Here is an 18,946-nt window from a genome sequence, read left to right as displayed (position 1 = left end):
CCGCGGGGCTGTACCGAGCCGGGCTGGGCTGGACTGGGCCGGGCCGAGCCGAAGCGGGCAGGGCGGTGGCGGCAGCAGCTTCCGTAAGTCCATCCCCCCCATCCTCACCCTTATCCGACCCCCAGCATGGGGTTAAGCACCGGGGGGGAGCCCGCCGCCGGGCGGGCAGGGCTGCAGGTCCGTTCCGTCTCCCCCTCCCCGGCTGCTTCCTCTGTTCTCTAAGCTTATCCAGGCTTGCCTATCCCTCCCATCCCCTTTCTGTCAGCAGGGATTTTTGCATTAGGTAACGCATCCGCAGAGACCCAAAGGCTTCTCAATCGCGGCGGCGAGTAAACTGTATAGCGCAGCCTCCCGGGATGCGCTGCCGACCCCAAAGCCAAGCCCGTATCCCGTCAAAGGGACGCGGTAACATAAGGGGGAGCCTGCGGGAAACGAGAATCTTTGTCATCCGGAGGGCTGGAAAGGGCCTGAGAGCTGCTTGAGCACTGTGGGATGCCATGGGCGGCTGTGGCGCCCTGCCCCGAGCTGAGTATGCGGCAGGATACAGTGTGTCAGGGCTGATTTTGGGGAAGGGAACTCCCTACTTCCGTTGATCTTCAAGCGCAGCTGGCAAACCTGAGGTCTGCAAAGATTTTTGGCTGGACTTCAACAATGATGCTGCCGTAGGGTTTTGCAGTATGCGCAAAAGGGCACAAGGTGTCAGGGACCCTGCAGGAACCAGTGTGACTTTTTGCTCCCACCTGGGAGGGATCAGAGGTGCCTCGAGTACTGGAAAGCATCATATTGCAGTTGGGTGTCACTCGTGGTGGAAAAGTGCCCTGGGGGCTTGGCTTGTCTCATCACACCCCTTCCTCCTCCGTGGAGGACCTGTAGTGTCTGTCAGCATCAGCCTGGGGAGGTGTCAGCAGCTGACCCCATTGCTTTAAAGACCCATGTGGTTCCTCTCCCATTCTGGGGTCTGAAATGCTTTTCTTTGCTCTGCGCTTGCGTGACCTCCGTCTGCCACTGAGCACAGCCTTCCTGAGTATTTTGAGCCACAGAGCTAAGAATAACTCACTCGGTGCCTGTGTCTGCACACAGCTCCCCATGTCCGCAGCCATGGCCGGTGCCGGTAGGTAGGGTGGGAAAGGGTGCAGGGAACCTGTCAGGGGCTACAGGTAGGGGAAGTTTCGTGGCCATTGTCAGGCTGTGCTGGGGAGTTCGGGAGGTGGGAGGTGGAGGCGGTGTGGGCAGCTGTACTTGGGATTCCTCCTCCCTCAGGCCCCCTGTGTTCTGAGCAGTGTCTGGGACTGGAGGAGCCATCCTGCCAGCTCTGCAGGCACCGAGTGCTTTGCCACTGGGAGAGACTGCCAGGGCTGCAGGAGTTGTAGGAGGAGCTCCATAGATTTGGGACCACCACAGAGGAGAGAAGGGCTGGCAGTGCCCTGGAGAAGGATAGTGGGTTTAGAGCATCCCAGAGCAGGCAGAGTAATGGAAAAGAGTAGATTTTTCTTCTGAAAAGCTTCTGGCTAGGACAGCCACATGGGTTAGCAGCCAAGTTTATGCCCTCTGCATCTGCCAAGAGCTTGCACCCGTCTCACTGTTGCCTGCCTTCCCTCTGGCTATCACAGCACTTCAGGACAAGGAAAGTAGCCTCTTTGGAGCCAGGCTGCACCCTGCTCCCCTGGGATAGGGTGCTGCAGAGGGAGCGGGCCAGCACTGGCATTCGAGTTTGCTGCTCTGAGAGAGTTGCTGGCTCCTGGCTTATTTACCCAAGGACTACTCCACTCTCTCACATGGAGAAACTTATGAACTATTCGGCACCAGCCCTGCCAAGCAGGAGCTGAGATGGCTGGAGAGTGGGACAGGGTGAGCCGCAGGTGCCAGTGAGTGGCACCTGCCCCATGGCCCTGCTGCAGGTGACACTGCTTGCATGGAGGCTTGGACCAGACGGCCCCAGAGGCCCCGTCCAGCCTGAGCGGTGCAGTGGGTGTGAGCGCTGGCTGCTGCCATGGTGTTGGGCAGGGCTGAGGGCGGGAGGGCAGCTGGGACTTGCCCACCGCAGCGGACGCGGTGGGGCAGGGCTGCGGGGCCAGACATTCCTGGCAGCTGTGCCATGCTGTTCGAAGCTCCTGGCCGTGCTGCTGGTCAAACCCCCGGGAGGATGGCCGGGGCGGGGAAGGGTGCGGGGTGCGGGCTCTGCGGTGTCTCCTGCCCCGCTCTCCTGGTGCCGGTGTGCCCCGCTGCACTCCGTAACCCCTGCCCAGTGTCTCCCAGCAGGCTGCTCCACTGGCAGTCGACGAGCCTTGAGTCATCCTCCCTGTGTGTGCGTCTGCTGTCCCGCCTCTCCCTTCCCTGTCCTTCTCTGGCCCCATAGTTAGAGCTATCTGCGCCCCGCTGGGCTCCTCCCTACCCGGCCCTATTGACTCAGTGCTCAGGAAGCCGGGGCGGCTTTCGGGGAAGAGGGAAAAGGAGAGGGAGAGGCCCCGGGGGGTGGGAGAAGCTGCGGGCGGCCGCTGACGCCCTCCCGGCTGAGGCGGGTGAGGAGGAGCCGGGACAAGGAAAGAACCCGGAAAGCTGCGCCGGGAGGAGAGGCTGACGGGGCTGGAAAGCGTCTGAAATTCCTCCGGGCACAGCCTTTTGGCGTAGCGGGGACGGGACAGGACCCATGACCTAGGTGCTGGGGGGCTGCCTCCTCCCAGCCAGCCGTCAGTGCTGCTTTGGCCGCTCGGTGTCCCCTAAAGACAGCAGGGCTGCGACGGCCAGGCTGGAGGACAGGGTTCAGAACGGGGCTGCTGCTGGGGATGGGGCCTGGGAGGTTCTCCTGATGTGTGTACCCACCTCTGTCTGTCACTGGGCTCACTCCACCAGGCCAGTGCTGCTGGAGAAGGTCCCTGCTATGGGAGTGGCGGGGAATTGGGGATTCAGCCTCCAAGGCTGCCTCTGTGTGATGGCTGATATCCCCAGGGCAGAGCAAGGTAGCGGGCCCTGCCTCAGCCTGGCCATGCCTGTTCTGTTGCAGGGAGCGGAGCTGAAGGTAGCGGTGTTGGTGCCCAGCTATGATGCCCTTTGGCGGGATGGCTGCTCGTGTGCAGAGAGACCGCCTGAGAGCCGAGGGGCTTGGCCAGCACAACAACGCCATCAAGTACCTCAGCCAGGACTATGAGGCCCTCAAGCAGCAGTGCATTGAGAGTGGCACCCTCTTCAGGGATCCCCAGTTCCCAGCTGGCCCCTCTGCCCTCGGATTCAAGGAGCTGGGGCCACACTCCAGTAAGACGCGGGGAGTAGAGTGGAAGCGTCCGTCGGTAAGTGCTGGGCTTGCTTCTTCTCAGATTGGGCTGGCATCCCTGCCCTGCACATCCGCACTGATGTGGTCTGCTGAGCTGCAGACTGGCCCTGGCTGGCACCCCTCAGGGCTCAAAGTCCCTGGAATGTTGCAGAGCAACTTTCCCAAGGGGCCAGGGCCATTCCCCATGAGTGTCTGCTCAGAAAAGCATTGTGTTTAGCAGGCACTGCTTTCTCTGGGCAGCAGACTGTGCGCTTCAAAATAGGTGGGTTGTATTGCTGCTTCTAGGTGTCATGGCATGGGTGTGTCACCCTCAGTAACTGGGGCTTTTGAGAGTGCCTATCCCCTGGTGCCATGAGGGCAAGGGGAACGTCATCCAGCCATGTCCTCCCATGGCTACAGCAGAAGATCTTGCCCTGACTTACCATGATGGCCCTGGGGTTGCAGTCAAGCAGCCATCCCTAGCAGATGGCAGGTGGGGTGCATCTTGCAGGGACCATATCCCATTTCTCTTGAGTCAGAGCTGCAGTGGGTGCCAGCCCTGCTAAAGCCCAGGCCCTGCCAAGATCCAGCACCAGCATCTGATTCTGTCCTTCTGCAGGAATTAGTGGATGACCCTCAGTTCATCGTTGGCGGTGCCACCCGGACGGACATCTGCCAGGGGGCTCTGGGTATGTGTTGAAGCTTTGTCCCTGGACCTTGGTACAGACAGTAGTGACTGGGGAGGGTTGGGTGGCTGGCCCTTTCCATTTGGTGAGGTGGAAACTGCAAGTCAGAGGTCATCCTGTGCCTCCTGGCAGCTCTAGGTTAAGGCTCCATGGAAATGAGTTGATGTGTGCACAATTTGACCATGTTGAGATCAGTGGAGATTCTGGGTGCATCCATACCTGACAAAAATGCCAGGAGCTGCTCCAAAGAGCTCCCTGCTTTGGTAAATGGTGAGGGGTGGCAGCTGCATGACAGTAACAAACTGAGGTGGTGGTGGTGGTGACAAAGTGCTTGCCAAGCAATGTGGTGTGGCAGAAGGGAATCGAGAGATGTACAAGTGATGATTTGTCATTTCTCCAGGGGTGTCTCCCAAGGCAAAGGCACTGAGACAAGGAGAAAAGTGTTAATGGGCTGGGTAGGCTGGAAGAGTTGAATCACAGCTGGGATTTTGTGGTCATCAGATCAGGTCATCAGGTCATCAGAAACAGATCCTGGTACCACAGAGAGTGTTGTCCTGATTGGGAGCAAGTAGGGCACTTGATTGGGAGTACTGTATACCTTAGCACATACAGCATGCTGTTTTCAGGGCTGACTACATTTAATATATCCAGTAATTAGGACAAACTTGAGGTGGCAACTGGAGTGCATAACAGCCTGAAGCACTGTGGTAGTGTTCACTTGGTCATTAAAACTCTGAAATGGCATTTTGTCAAACCACAGCCCAGTTACATATTATCCAGGCTCAAGGCTAAGGTGTGAAAGGCTTCAAAGGCAAAAGAGAAAAGGAAATCAAGGCAAAGAATTTAAAGCACAGTGCTGGCCTGGAGCAGCACTTGTGGTTAAGATCACTCGGAAAAGTGAGGTGGTGCTGCTTGCAATTTGAGAAGCGGGGGGCAGCAGCATTAAACTGCTTGCTTGATAAAATGGCCTTTTTACATGCAAAGTGTAATTCTGGTGCAGAACTTGCTGTCTGAGATATGGAGGGCAGTCATATGAATGAGTTCCAGGAGGATCTAGATAAATGACTGCAGGAGGGGGCTGTTGGTGCTGACTGTGTGTGGTGTCCTGGGCACAGGCTCCAGGTGAGGGAGGATCGTTCCCTGTTGCCTTGAGCTAATACTTCTCTCTGTGGGCAGGCTGAGCAAGCTTGGATCCCTGAGTTCTGTTTGCTGGACCTTCTCTGGTTTTTCCATGGACTTTTTGAGCTGGGGAGCCCCAAACATTTGCAAGGAGAGCACACCATGGGCTCCTAAACATCCATCACCTACCCTCCCAGCTAGGAAGGTGATGGGTACTCATACTAGCTTCCTCTCCTTCCCCAGGCGACTGCTGGCTGCTGGCTGCCATTGGCTCCCTCACACTCAATGAGGAGCTCCTGCACCGCGTGGTGCCCCATGGACAGAGTTTCCAGGAGGACTATGCTGGCATCTTTCACTTCCAGGTGGGCTGGGAGCTCCTGGCCCTCCACAGGTGGTGGGCTGCGGCAGAAGCGAGGGTGGTGGGTTGAGGCCATCCCTCTGGGGTAGGGATGAGCAAGCCATGTGATGCTGTGACCTCACCCCACTCTCTCCTTACTCCTCAGATCTGGCAATTTGGTGAGTGGGTGGATGTGGTGGTGGATGACCAGCTGCCCACCAAGGATGGGGAACTTCTGTTTGTCCACTCAGCAGAGTGCACCGAATTCTGGAGTGCTCTGCTGGAGAAGGCCTACGCCAAGTGGGTACCCCCGTGGTGGGCATGTGGGCGGGTGGGGGGCAGGGCACTCACTGTGCAGGGCAGAGGGAAGGAAGTCTCCTCTGTCTCTGTCCTTGCTTGTGCTGGGTGGCTGGGCAGCAGCAGTGTGCTACTTCCTTGTCTCCTCACGCACCCCTCAGGCTGAATGGCTGCTACGAGTCGCTCTCGGGGGGCAGCACCACCGAGGGCTTTGAGGACTTCACGGGCGGCGTGGCAGAGATGTACGACCTGAAGCGGCCGCCGCGCAACATGGGCCACATCATCCGCAAGGCGCTGGAGAGGGGCTCCCTGCTGGGCTGCTCCATCGACGTAAGTGGTGTGCCGGGACCAGCGGGGCTCTGCCACAGCTGGCCAAAGTGAGGCCTCACAGCCCAGGGCTGTATCAGCAACCCCCTCGCTGGGACACTGCGTGGGAGGTTACTTCTTTGCCCTCTTACCACGGCACCCTTTCCAGAGCCAGTGTGGCAGCCCTGCGGCACAACACGTGGTGCTGCAGCCCAGTTGCTGTGAATGGGCTCCTTTGGATGGAGCAGGACTGTTCATCTCAAGTGCAGGACAAGGGACTGCCCATGACTCTGGCCATGTCTTGCATCAGCAAATTACCTGGAGCATGGTTTTTAAATTCTGAAGTTTGGGTGGTTCCCTGATGGATCTTCAGGGTATCTGTGCTAGGGAAATGGTCTTTAAATTGTCCACAGCCAGCAGCCTTTGAGCACAGGGAGCTGCTACCTGCTACTTCTCTTGGTTGGAGCAGTGCAAAGCAAGGAAAATTCTTCACACAGGGGAGGGAAGGGATAGGGATAGGACTACATTAATTCAATCCTATTGACTTGAGCATTGCACGTTCTCCTCAGATCACAAGTGCCTTCGATATGGAAGCAGTGACCTTCAAGAAGCTGGTGAAGGGCCATGCCTATTCTGTCACAGCCTTCAGAGATGTGAGTCACCCAGATTAGACTTTAATTCCTTAGCAGTCACAGCCTGGACAGTGGCATGGGCTCCACCTCCTGTGTCTGGTGTCTGGCAGGTGAACTACCGGGGTCAGCCAGAACAACTCATCCGCATCAGGAACCCCTGGGGTCAGGTGGAGTGGACTGGAGCCTGGAGTGATGGGTAAGCAGGACAGGAGGGATGGCAGTCTCGCTCTATCAGGCCAGCAAGCGCTGTGCACACGGCAGTCGGGCACAGGGCACTGCTGAGGGGAAGCCCACAGTGTGCCGTGCCCTTCGCATCAGAAAGAGCGGAGTTGAGGGCCAGCTCTGAATTGCTCTCAGTGCCCCTTCAGGAGTCCCTATCTAATTGTCTCTCTCCTACTATTCCAGCTCCTCTGAGTGGAACAACATTGACCCCGACGAGAGGGAAGAGCTGCAGCTGAAGATGGAGGATGGAGAGTTCTGGTGAGTGCCAGAGCAAAGTGCTGCTCTATTTCAGCAGCCAGTCTGGGAATGAGCAGAGGAGCTGGGGAGAGATCCTGCTATCATGCTTCACCTGAAGCACATGACCTGCCTTTATGAGCTGGCTTTCCAGCACTGGAGAGCTTGCCAGCGTTTTCTCATCTGATCTAGTTAATAATTTTCCTCCTTTGAAGGAAATTTAGGCCAACTAAATGCAAAATAAACATCTAGGAAGAGTAAACATCTTTTCTTACCCAAAGCCAGCACTAGGCTTTAAATAAGCTATAAGTGTTTAGGCTAAAAGATTTTACTGTCACTTAATTCTCCGAAAATGCTAGCTGGGTCCAGAGCTGCTTGTGCTCTCCTCCCTCCCCACAGCAGTGCCCTGGCCTCAGCCCCTACCTGCCTCCCACAGGATGTCTTTCCGGGACTTCATGAGGGAGTTCTCCAGGCTGGAGATCTGCAACCTGACCCCCGATGCCCTCACCAAGGACGAGCTCAGCAGATGGCACACGCAGGTGTTCGAGGGCACGTGGCGCCGGGGGAGCACTGCTGGGGGCTGCAGGAATCACCCAGGTACCTCTGGCCTCCACATCCGTGCTCTTGGCGGCTTGATGAAACCAGGTATCTCATCCACACATCCCCTTCCTCCCAGCCACATTCTGGATCAACCCCCAGTTTAAGATCAAGTTGCTGGAAGAAGATGATGACCCTGGGGACGATGAGGTGGCCTGCAGCTTCCTGGTGGCTCTGATGCAGAAGCACCGTCGGCGGGAGCGGCGGGTGGGAGGTGACATGCACACCATCGGCTTTGCTGTCTACGAGGTAACCCCTGCCCGCCCCAAGGCTTCTTCCCTGGGACAGGCTCAGCCCGGCCAGTCCCACCTCAGCCCCAGTCCTCAAGGAAACCTTTTCCACCAGCTTTGGCCAGCTGTGGGCTAATGCCCCCATCCTGTGCTCCCTGCAGCTGTAAGGGATGGGGCAGGTACTGGGACTGTGATATTTTTTCCCCTTTTCCCTCTGTCTGCAGGTTCCTGAGGAGGTACGTCCTGAGCTGTCAGAGCCTACACTGTCTTGGAGGGAAGCACAAGACTTGGCAAAAATGGGTTAATGCATCCAGTGGCATAGGATCTCCATGGCTAGGGTGCTAGTGGGTGCTGGGCACCCCCATGTGGGACAGAGGGATGGCTCCTACTGGATGGGCAGGGCATGGATGGATGTCCTACCTGATGGGGCTGACATTGGTCCCACCACTCCCTGTGGGTGCTTCCCATTGTGGTCCACAAGAAAATTCCTTCCCCCAGGCCCAAGGCATGCAGAATGTGCACTTGAAGAAGGACTTCTTCCTGCGAAACCAGTCCCGGGCACGGTCAGAGACCTTCATCAACCTGCGGGAAGTGAGCAACCAGATCCGGCTGCCCCCGGGCGAGTACATCATTGTGCCCTCCACCTTCGAACCGCACAAGGAGGCCGACTTCGTCCTGCGCGTCTTCACCGAGAAGCAGTCGGACACGGCGTGAGTCCTGGCCTGGGAGGGACACCCCGTGTCTGTGAGCGGTGCGATGTTTCCCACTGCAGGCAGCCTGCTGGCTGGGGACCCTGCTCATCACTTTGTTTTCCCCTTTCTGCCCCAGGGAGCTGGATGAGGAGATCTCGGCAGATCTGGCAGATGAGGTAGGAGCCGCCACTTTGGATCGGCTGGTGCTGAGGCTCCGGGACCTGGGAGGGGGAGCTACAGGCAGGGGGTGGCCAGCTGAGTCTGGGATGTCACTGTGGCTGGAGAGGGGCTGGTGTGATGGGGATGTGGGAATTAACAAAGATGAGATGAACAAAGAAGAGCTTCCTTTCCAGTTGGCATTTACTGAGCCTGGGAGGCAGGGCAGAGCCTGGGTTTGACCACTAACCTCTTCTTTCTGGTTTGCATCACCCCAGGAGGAAATAACTGAGGATGACATAGAGGACAGCTTCAAGAACATGTTCCAGCAGCTGGCAGGGGAGGTGGGTATGGCTGTGCCAAGCTCTGGAAGGCTCCCTGGGGAGGGGAGGGAAGGGAACAGGACTGAACCCCTGGCCGTGGGAGTTCCAGCCCACCCCATGCTCACTCAGTCTCATCCTGCAGACAAGTCCATCTTTGCTCAGCTGAGCTGCCTGCAGGGATGGTGTGACAGGGGTAGATTTGGGGAAGAGCATCCAGCTGTGACCAAAACTCTTCTGGGTGTGCCAGAAATGTAATGGCATCCTCATGTTTTGTGACTAAGGCAGAGATGTTTAGGCAGGAGGGGGACAATGGCCACAAGTGGGGTGGAGAGCAGGCAAGGGGTGATGCTAACTCTGCTTCTGCTCCAGGACATGGAAATCAGCGTCTTTGAGCTTCGAACTATTCTGAACAGAGTCATCTCTAGACGTAAGCACTACTCTTCCCACCCCTTGCTCCCTGCAGCCCAGGCTTGCTCAGCAGGTTGGGTTTTGAGGCATGTGCTCAACCTCCTCCTTTCTCCTCAGACAAAGATCTGAAAACAGATGGGTTCAGCCTGGACTCCTGCCGCAACATGGTCAACCTGATGGATGTATCCTCTTGGTGCTGTGGGCCAGGGCCAGCTTTCCTGGTGCTCAGCCTGCCAGAAAAAAGACTTCTCTGTTGGAGCTGGGGTGTGGCTCTCCAGCAGTGCCAAAGCTGTTCAACCAGTGGAGGAAAGGAAGGGATCCTTATGGCTTCAGGGCTGCCTGCTCTACACTCTTTGGCTTTAGGAGCAGGTTTTTTTTGAAAGGGCCATCACTTCCCCTGCTTGCTTGGGCCCTGGCTCTGCCACCAAAAGCCCAGCATGGTCCCATTCCATGTCTTCTACTTTCACCTCAAAGAAAAGCGTCACTTCCCACGGGCTCCCCAGCCTGATGTGCTGTTGTGCCACCCAGCCTTTGAGGCACTCCTGGAAGGGAACAAGGACTACTGGGCTTCTTTCCCCAAACCGTCCTGTCCAGCTGTTGTGGATGAGAGGTGTCAAGCGACAAGAGCCATGGCCAGTGTCCTGCTTGCACAAGGACATGCAGCTGAGGGGTCAGGCAAGGAGCACCTCTGAGCCCTTCTCCAGCCTGGCCCTACAACTTCCCTTTTTGCTGCAGGCCAGCCCAGCTTTGGTCCAAGGACAGCACTGCAATGTGCTTCCTACAGCAGCGGCACAGCTGGTCCCAGGGAATGACATGGCAGCTAGTTCCCTTTCCCTGCTGAGTCGCAGGCTCTTACTTTGCTGATATTGCAGGATAGAGGGGAAGGTTGGGGGAAAAATTGGGCAGAGCAAGTGTGTCCAGGCTTTTCTTGCCTCAGGTGGCTGGGATCTGGTAGCTTTGCCTTTGCACCGCCCCCTTTCCTGGCTGCTTTGACCTCCTTGACCCTCTGCTCCCCAGAAAGATGGCAGTGCCCGCCTTGGGCTCGTGGAGTTCCAGATCCTGTGGAACAAGATCCGGAGCTGGCTGGTGAGGAGGAGAGGGGGCATGGGGTACTGCACAGGGGTAGCCCCCCTCCTGGGGCAGCAAAGAGAGGGGACAGCCAGGCTGGAGGCCAAAGGAGAGTCTTCCCCTCATGTCCTCTGTGATGTTTTTGCAGACGATTTTCCGCCAGTACGACCTGGATAAGTCAGGCACCATGAGCTCCTATGAGATGCGCATGGCTCTAGAGTCAGCCGGTAGGTCTGGAGAAGGATGGGACTGGGCTGGAGGCTGGGGAGGGGGCTCCTGCTGTCAGAGTCCTGTTCCAAATAGCAGAAGGGTGTAAGCAGCCTATATTGCATGCTTGAAGCCAACCTGTTGTAGTGAGATGTGGCCCATGTATGCACCAGGCTTTCTCCATCCCAACTGTGCCAAGTGCTGGAGCCTCAGTTAGGGATGCATGCAAGATGGTCCCAGCCTCTGTCCTCCTCTGACCTGCAGAATCCCATCCTGGCAAAGCAGAGGCCTGGGGTGGATCAGTGAGCTAACTAGTCATATATGGCTGCAGGGAGAGCATCCCCTCTTCCTATTGAGGCCGGACACAGTGCCCTTCCTTGGGTGGGTTGGTGGACCCTTTGTGTGGGTGTATGGACTTCCACAACTACACCCTGCTCTCCTGCCTCTCTGGGGAGCTGACTGCTCTCTGCCTTGCAGGTTTCAAGCTGAATAACAAGCTGCATCAGGTGGTGGTGGCCCGCTATGCAGACAGTGACATGGGCGTGGACTTTGACAATTTTGTCTGCTGCCTCCTGAAGCTGGAGACCATGTTCAGTGAGTGATGGCCCTGGGGCAGGGAGGGCAGGAACAGAAAGATGTGTTGCTCACCTTGTGCTTGTGTCCCTGCAGGGTTCTTCCGTAGCATGGACGCTGAAGGCACTGGCACTGCTGTCATGAACCTTTCTGAGGTGAGAGCTCAGCGCAGTGGAAGGTGGGGTGGGAAACAAGGGGACATGGCATTAAGGTGGATGGGGCACCTGGGGTGGGTGGTAGAAAGCCCTCCAGCCCCCTGGGTAGGGAAAGAACCCATAAAAGATCAAGATGAGTAAACAGAACCGCTGCAGGCTCTGTGTTTCTTGGAGGGCTGTTAAAATTGTCTCATGAGGACATGCCAAAAATGCACCCTGCTCATCCCTTCTCCCTCTCCTTCCCAGTGGCTGCTGCTGACGATGTGTGGCTAGGAGTTACAACAGATCCACTGCAGCTGGAACACCCCAATGGGCCAGGCCCACTCCAAGTGCCTCCCCTTGGATCCGTGGATACAGGATACTCTTCCCCCCTTGCTCCATCCCACACTGAGCCACCAGCCCTGCCTCCCGGCAAGCCTCACACCATCTTCTCCAGTGGACCAGGGGTCAAGGCAGGCAGGGGATTCCCTTCTCCTCTTCTGGGCTGGGCTTCTTTCCACTCCCCCTTTCTCCCCCTCACCCCAGAACAGGAGTAGGGCAAGCAGCATGGGGTACCTACGAATCCCTGCATGGTGGCAGGCTGGGGGCCAGCTGCAGAGCAGGGAGAGGCAGCTGCTGGGGCATGAGGGGGAGGACACTCGTATCGCTTGCTCTAGTGCTGACCCATCCCCCCCGGCACACATTGCCTATCTCTGCACCCACACCTGGGAGCATCAGCAGGTATTGCCTTGCTCAAGCAGCAGGTTCCTGAGGGAGCCAGAGTGGCCTTCTGGGAGGAGGAATGGCCATACTTGATTTCTTGAAGCCCTTGCACTGTACTTGTCACCACTAAACGCGACCAAAGCATGGAGCCTGCTGGCTCTTTCTGCGTGGCCTTCAACACATCCCTCCCACCTCCATGCCCCTGCTTATACCCACCACGGGGTCAAGCCCTACAACTCAAGCACTGAATGTTTCGGGGCTCCTCCATCATGTGAACACACATGACCCTGTAGCGCAGGGTCACGCTCCTCTTTTCCACATGGGCACAGCGATGCCATCACTGTCACAGCAGCCTGGCCTCCCATCCCTGGGATCTCCTGGGACATCTGCTGCCCTTGTTCATGGCCCACAGCAGGACTAGGGGGTACAGCACCCAAGAGGCAATGCCTTCCTCCAGAGAGCAGGGGGTGGTGGTTTAGGGGGGGTCTTCAGCACACAGTTGGGTTTTTTCTCCCAGTCCCTCATCCTCCCACACTTACAGTCTCCTCTTAGCTTGGGGTCCTTTGCCCAGTGCAGATGGACTCCAGTGCCAACATATTTGCACTTCTCAGTGCTACTCCATTCCCCTCCCCTTCTTCTGGGGTAATGGGATGGCTCCAGCCTGGCAGTGGGTGAGGGCCCGTCCCCTGCCCTGTAGAGGCAGGCAGGCAGTTTGCTTCCCCCAGACCCCTGTTGTCGCTGGAGGATGCACCCGCAGCAATAACCACCGCTGCCTGCCCGGCAGCTCTGCTTCCTCACCCTGCTCACTGTGCTCTCCAGGAATAAACAGATCTGTTAGACGTGTGGTCCGGGCGTGACGTGGGGTCTGCGTCCTCCCTCTGCTCACCATGGTCTGGTGCAGAGCCAAGCCCAGGTCATGCTGCTTGCCCAGCCTGGGGTACAGGTGGAGCAGCACCACCAGGTGCAGGTCTTGCTGGGGGGCTGGAGATGTCCACATCCCCTAGAACTTTAAGAAATTCACCTCTTCCTTTGCACGGGTGTCTTAACGCTGACACGTGGGGCAGCACTATGTAAGAGAGAGGGAAGAGAGCACTGCTCTTAAAGAAAGGTGTCTTGTGGAGGCTGGGGAAAGAAGATCCACTTGGATAGGATGGAGTTAACTACGGAGCTGGTGGAAGTGGAGAGCAGCCTGGAACTCTGGACCCTGGAAGGGGATCAAAAGGGGTATATTTTTTCCCTGGGTAGAGCCTGTGGGAAGTGAATGTTTTCCCCTGCTTCCTTTGGGTCATGCCAGGTACAGCTAGAAGCAGAAGCCTTCCAGGAAAATGACAGTGGAGTGCTGCATGGTGGGGCTTTTCACAGCATGGCTCAGAGCAGGACTTGCTGTCTGTGCATCCTGCCCCTTGCTCCCACTCCAGAAGGACATTGCAGCCTGGATGGCCGTGGGGTGCTCAGCATTTGTAAGAGGAGTGACCTTTCATAACTTATCCATCCCAGCATCTCAGTATCCCTTATATGGGTGCCCTTTGGACCAGCCCAGCTCTCTGGGACCAGTGTCCCCACCGTGGGGCAGCACAGAGTTCTGGGGCAAGCCAGCCTGGCTCAGAGAATGGACAGGAGCTGAGGTGTGCCAGCAGGACAAAACAACCCCCCCCAGCTGCCTCACAAGGCTGCCCTCTCCTACAGAGCCTCCCCAGGGCTGGATGGAGGTGGGCTGCTTGTGCTTGTCTCTTGACTACCTCTGAGCTGAGCTGACTCCCTGTGGGGTGGGAGTACCTTAGGGCTTGCCAGCCCGGGCTTCCTGCTCCTCCGTGGAATCCCAAATCCCCTGCAAAGCAAGGGCTCAGGTGGGGACAGAACAGGGGTGCAGGCATGCAGAGCTGTCCCAGCTGCAGGGCTTCGTCACGCACACACAGGCCCAATTGTAGGGCATGGTGACACCCGGCTTTGGGATGACAGGTGCCCCTGGCGTAGCCTTACCAGAAGCCCCCTCCCTCCCTCCCTGCGGGTGCCAGCTGGCAGATCCCTTCTCTTGCCGGCCCTGGCAGCTGGCAGGCCAGTATCAGCAGGGGTCAGCAGGCAGGGGCTGCCCCAGCTGCCAGCTAATGCCACTAAAAGTAGCCTGGCTCATCCCCCTCATTGCAAAAGGGACAAGGAAGATGCCCAGCAGAGGCCTTAAATGCTGAGGTGAGTAGCAAGGGGGCCAGAAGTGACCAAAACTGCTCTTAGCTTTGGGTTTGTCTTGGGATGGGCACTAGCCAGGAAAAGCCAGCCCAGCCCACTTCTGCCTTTCCCACACCTATCCCATAGTCTGTGTTGGGTGGGCCAGCAGCACCCATGGATACATAGCACCGCTGCTCCTGCTCCCCAACATCCCGGAATTTCCTGCACCTCATATGGCCCTGCCTCCCGCAGCCCAGAGCTGCCTGCCCTTCCTGGGGGTTCCCCCTCTCCCACCAGCTGCTCATGTCCATCCCCCAGGCACAGGAGGGGGGCCAGGACCGCAGCCCATCCCCACCTGGCTCCACCAGCTGCCTGAGCAGCTGGGCTCTGGCCTCTCCCCCTTGGCTACGCTTCACTCTGCCCCGGGCCCACGGCTGCAGGAATGTCATTCCCGTGGGCACAAGGGGCCTTTGTGTGAGCAGAGATGGGGAGTGGGGGCCCAGCCCAGCATCTCAAGCTGGGGCTAGGGAGAGCCACAGCTGAGGGCTCGTGGGTGGGCAGCAGCTGACTCTGACATGGCCCCACAGCTCCCACCCAGGCACGGTGGTTGCCCTACTACTGCAAAGGATGTCAGGGAGGAAAGCCCTCTCCTCATCCTCCTTGTCCCTCCAGCACCAGTAGCATCCTGCGGTCACTGCCAACCCAGGAAGCAGTCCCAACATCAGTACAGAGCTGGCATCACACTAATAAGCCTTGGCACCCATGCCAAAGGATGCTACAGGCTCAGCCACTCCACGAGGGGAGCAGGAAAGCTGGGACTTGGGGCAGGGGCCAGGAGCACCAGCCAGTAGCTGCTGCATTCGGCCTTTTTCAACAGCTGCTGTCTCAATGCCAGCAGCAGGGAATGTGCATGGGCTGGGGCTTTCCAGGGCCTGGCCACAGTGCATTAAACAGCCTATTTATAGCACTTGTGTCCCTCCTCAGCCGGAATGGCCCGTGTTCCTCCTGCATGGGGCTGGGTGCTTGGGTGCCACCAGTGTCCCCACCACCAGCACCCGCTAGGATCTCTGCCAGAAGGGTGAGGTTTCCTATAACAAAAAACTCTTGGCCTTCCTGACTCTCATCTTCCTCCCTTGCCATTTCTGAGAGCTGCCTGTGCTGTCCAGAGCAAGATTTGCAGCAGATCTCACACATCTTGTGAAGAGGTACCCAAGGGCCATGCCCTTCCTCCCAGGATTCCTGCTAAATCCTTTGGAGATTTTATCATACAACAGCCTGTTTAAGCATTGGCTCTGTCCCCTGTGCCTCCCTCTGAGATGGCATGAGGGTCTTGCCCTCCCACGGAGCAGAGATGCTGTTCTGGGAGCAGGCTGAGTGCTGGCAGGTCACTCATGGGGTGGCTTGTGCCGGCTTTGCCTGTTGTGTGACAGGAAACAGGACTGCTCGGAAGACATTCCTTCCACAGACGGGCAGCAGCAGCCATGAGAGTTGTACCAGGAGGTAGCACAGCCATCTGCCCAGATGCTGGCATGTCCCACACCCACAACCCTCCAGCTGTGCCTCCTCTGACATGGCCTCCCAATGGTCCATCCTCTCCCAGAGGAGATGGAGGTGCTGGCTGGCTCCAAGCCCAGGAGCTGCCCAGAGGATGTGTGGGCTGTGAGCTCACCCCGCTCAGCAGCAAGAAGGAAGGGGCTGGGCTTTGGACAAGCTGAATTCCCAGGGCTTTGGGATGGCAGGGAAGAGAAGACAAGAGGAGAGCTCTGCACAGTCCTGCCACCACCCTGAGGATAGGCCCCTGTGTGGGCTGCTTCCAGCCCTTTTATCTCACCAGCATTGCTCCATCCACAGGCTTACCAGAAGCCCACACCATCTTTGTGCTGCCCTAGGGCATCTCTTTCTCCTTGTTTGCCAATGTCCAGTTGCTAACTGATCATCTGAGAGGAGTAAGTACTATGGAGGGGTATACAGTCCCTGTTTAGGCTCAGGAAGTGGATCTCAGCCCTTCCCATCAATTAATAGGCAATATGTGGTTATGCAATTGATACAATAAAGAAAACAGATGCCTGAAAGGAAGCGGTCTTGACACATACCCAGCAAAACATAAGCCAACCATCTGGTGAGGAATTTTGAGTCCCCTGGTGGAGAAGGATGAAACACAGGCAAGTAAAAAGTGTTGAGAGACAGAGCAGTGATTGCAGGACCAGAAAGTCCTCCATGGATCAGAGAAGTTACAGCAAGGCTCTACGTACCTTGGCCTAGGAAATGCCCTAAATCTTGCATTTCGAATTAGATACTGGTGCAATTTTGTTTTCTTTCAAGGTTGCATTCTCTTCCCAGCTCTGTGCATGACTGGACAGAGGAGCAAGTTTACATCCATTCATCTCCCTGGGCTGTACTTTTGCCCAGTTGTGAACAGAGGCTAAAGACCTTGACCTTCCAGATGGGGAAAGCAACTCGGGAAAATCTCTGCCTTTTTGGCAAGAAACAAAAATCCGCCTTTTCTATGAGTCCCAAGAGCTTGGCAATAAAGCCCTGCCCCACCTTCTTCCCAGTGCTGGGATGTTGCAAGCATCTGGCTCTCAAAGCAGGGTGAGAGTCTCCTGTGCTCCCTCCCCGGGAAGAAACAGGTTTCTGCAGAGGCCACACACTAGAGGCCCCTTTGTTCCCAAAGAATTTTCCATCCCCTCCTGTGTGTATCTCAATATTACACTCAGATACAATGTAAAACTCAGAGGCAATGCTCCCAGGAATGTGCTGCAGCATCTCTTCACCTGGTCAGCACATCCCTTTCCCCCTGGGATTGGAGAACAGGATTCCCCCAGTAGGGACAGCAGGATGATCAGTTCTCCCAGCTCAAGGCAGGGCTTTTCCTAGGAAAAAGCTCCCTGGTAAATAAGATGTCCACTCTCCTCCATTACTGTCATCACTAACACTGACCTGGGATGCTGCAATTTTCATCCCAGTGGTCCCCAGCCTGCTCAGAGGTAGGATGCTCCAAGTGCCCTCTGCGCAAGACGAGGATATTCCCAGTGGAGCTGTACTGCTGGGGAAATTGAGGCACCAAGCAAGGCTTATCCAGGATCGGCTGCAGCATAGTGAGCCCAGGAGTCTCAAGAGCAGGCCAAGCACTGCACCCACTGCCTCCCTGATCAAAGGGGAGACACTCCCTCCTGGGGAAATGTAAACCCTGGCATAGCTGCAGCAAAGCTTTGGCTCCTGCTTCCTTGGTCTGAGCTCTTCCCGCTCCCCGTAGGGCGGCCAGCACGGGGCTGGCGGCAGCGCACACTGAGCCCCACGGCCGCTGACCACAGCAGACCAGAAGCCCGGGAGCCTCCGGGAGGCCAGTCCCAAGGGGCTGACGTCAACCCCGGTCCTTGAAGCTCTGGGGCCGTCGGGGAGCTGTTTCTGGTTTCAGCACATGGTGTCCCCGTGCTGAGGCACGGCCGGCCTGCTTTCCTCATCCATGGCTGGCTCCCTGGGAGGAATCCGTGGGGCTGGGAAAGGTCACCCTGGCTGAACTAACCACCCTTGGATGGGACTCACTGGGCAAGGGACAGCTTACAGCAGGCAGGCAGGGAAATGGAGCAGTAGCTTTTGGTCCCTCGTGTCTGTTCATTCTCCTAAATTCTTCTTGAGTGAGAGCCAAGAGTAGGGCCTTGGCAGGGTTTTGGAAGGGAACAACAAGGGGAGGAAATGAAGACAGACAGCCACCAGGAACAAACAAAGGTTCAGCACAGGAGGGAAGCGGAAGGGCACAGATGTGACCACGGACCTTCCTGCCTGCACTCTCACTCTGGCTAGCTTGCTCTCCCCTGGCTGCTTGCCCCAAGATAACTTGGCTTGGGAACCCTGGAACAGAGCTGGGAAGTGCAGGACACTGCTGACCATCCTGCTCTTGAGCCACTCATGCAGCCAAATCAAAGCTCTTTCTCAGGGGAGTACCCAGCTGCTCCTCAGTGTATTACGTCTTGGGCCATCCCTTGCCCACTCTCCTTGTTGGCTCACCTGGTCTGCATTCCTGGCTCTTATGGGAGCAGGGTGACAATTGCTGGCGCTGGTGGGGAATGACAGGCAAGCATATTTTGGACTCAGCTGCCTCCTCGGGGGCTGTGGCAAAGCGTTGTAGTGAAACAGAACCCCACCCTGCCAGCCCACATTTCTGTGGTGGGCAGATGTTGATCCTGCCTCGCCCCCCTTCTCTCCCCTGCACTGACACCCCGACAAATGGGGCCTCGGCTGCGAAGCAGTATCACTTTCAGGGAGTGTGTGTCGGGCCTGGGAGGAGGGGGCATTTAAATGAACAGCTGGGGGTTTTTGTTGTCCCTTTCCCTGGAGTTGTTCCTGTCGTTTGGGCGGGTGGCAGGTCCACGCTGGGGAAGCTGAGCGGTCCAGGCTGCTCCGGGAGAAAGGGCTGAGTGGTGTCCCAGAGCAGGAAGGATCCCAAAGAGGGTAAGACTGACCAGGGCAAGAGGTGGGAAGGAGCCCCCTCCAGTGCATCTCCCTCGAGCCTGCCCCAAGCAGCCCCCCGCTCTCAGGGGGGTGAGGACCCCTCCAACATCCCGCTCAGCTCAGACGTTCCAAAACGTGAG

The 18,946-nt window shown here is 57.2% G+C and overlaps 1 protein-coding gene across 2 annotated transcripts; it reads left to right on the top strand.

Annotated features, from left to right (window-relative positions):
• On the top strand, nucleotides 1-13,030 carry CAPN11 (calpain 11). Of its 2 annotated transcripts, none has more exons than XM_069009878.1 (22): nucleotides 1-83; nucleotides 3,002-3,284; nucleotides 3,867-3,936; nucleotides 5,296-5,414; nucleotides 5,556-5,689; nucleotides 5,848-6,016; nucleotides 6,562-6,645; nucleotides 6,735-6,820; nucleotides 7,030-7,104; nucleotides 7,517-7,677; nucleotides 7,757-7,926; nucleotides 8,132-8,143; nucleotides 8,406-8,617; nucleotides 8,736-8,775; nucleotides 9,034-9,099; nucleotides 9,448-9,505; nucleotides 9,604-9,668; nucleotides 10,504-10,572; nucleotides 10,703-10,781; nucleotides 11,239-11,355; nucleotides 11,431-11,489; nucleotides 11,736-13,030. In XM_069009878.1, exons 2-22 carry the CDS (start codon nucleotides 3,039-3,041, stop codon nucleotides 11,760-11,762), a joined length of 2,118 nt encoding a protein of 705 aa, XP_068865979.1. In that variant the 5' UTR covers nucleotides 1-83; nucleotides 3,002-3,038; the 3' UTR covers nucleotides 11,763-13,030. The 2 variants fall into 2 exon arrangements, with proteins under 2 accessions (XP_068865979.1, XP_068865980.1); XM_069009879.1 differs by lacking the exon at nucleotides 1-83 and adding an exon at nucleotides 1,022-1,111.
• The last annotated feature ends 5,916 nt before the right edge of the window (nucleotides 13,031-18,946 follow it).

This window comes from Aphelocoma coerulescens, chromosome 3 (genome assembly GCF_041296385.1).
Source record: "Aphelocoma coerulescens isolate FSJ_1873_10779 chromosome 3, UR_Acoe_1.0, whole genome shotgun sequence".
Classification (NCBI taxonomy): domain Eukaryota; kingdom Metazoa; phylum Chordata; class Aves; order Passeriformes; family Corvidae; genus Aphelocoma; species Aphelocoma coerulescens.
Note: the sequence above shows the minus strand (reverse complement) of the source record. Positions and strands in the feature narration are given on the sequence as shown.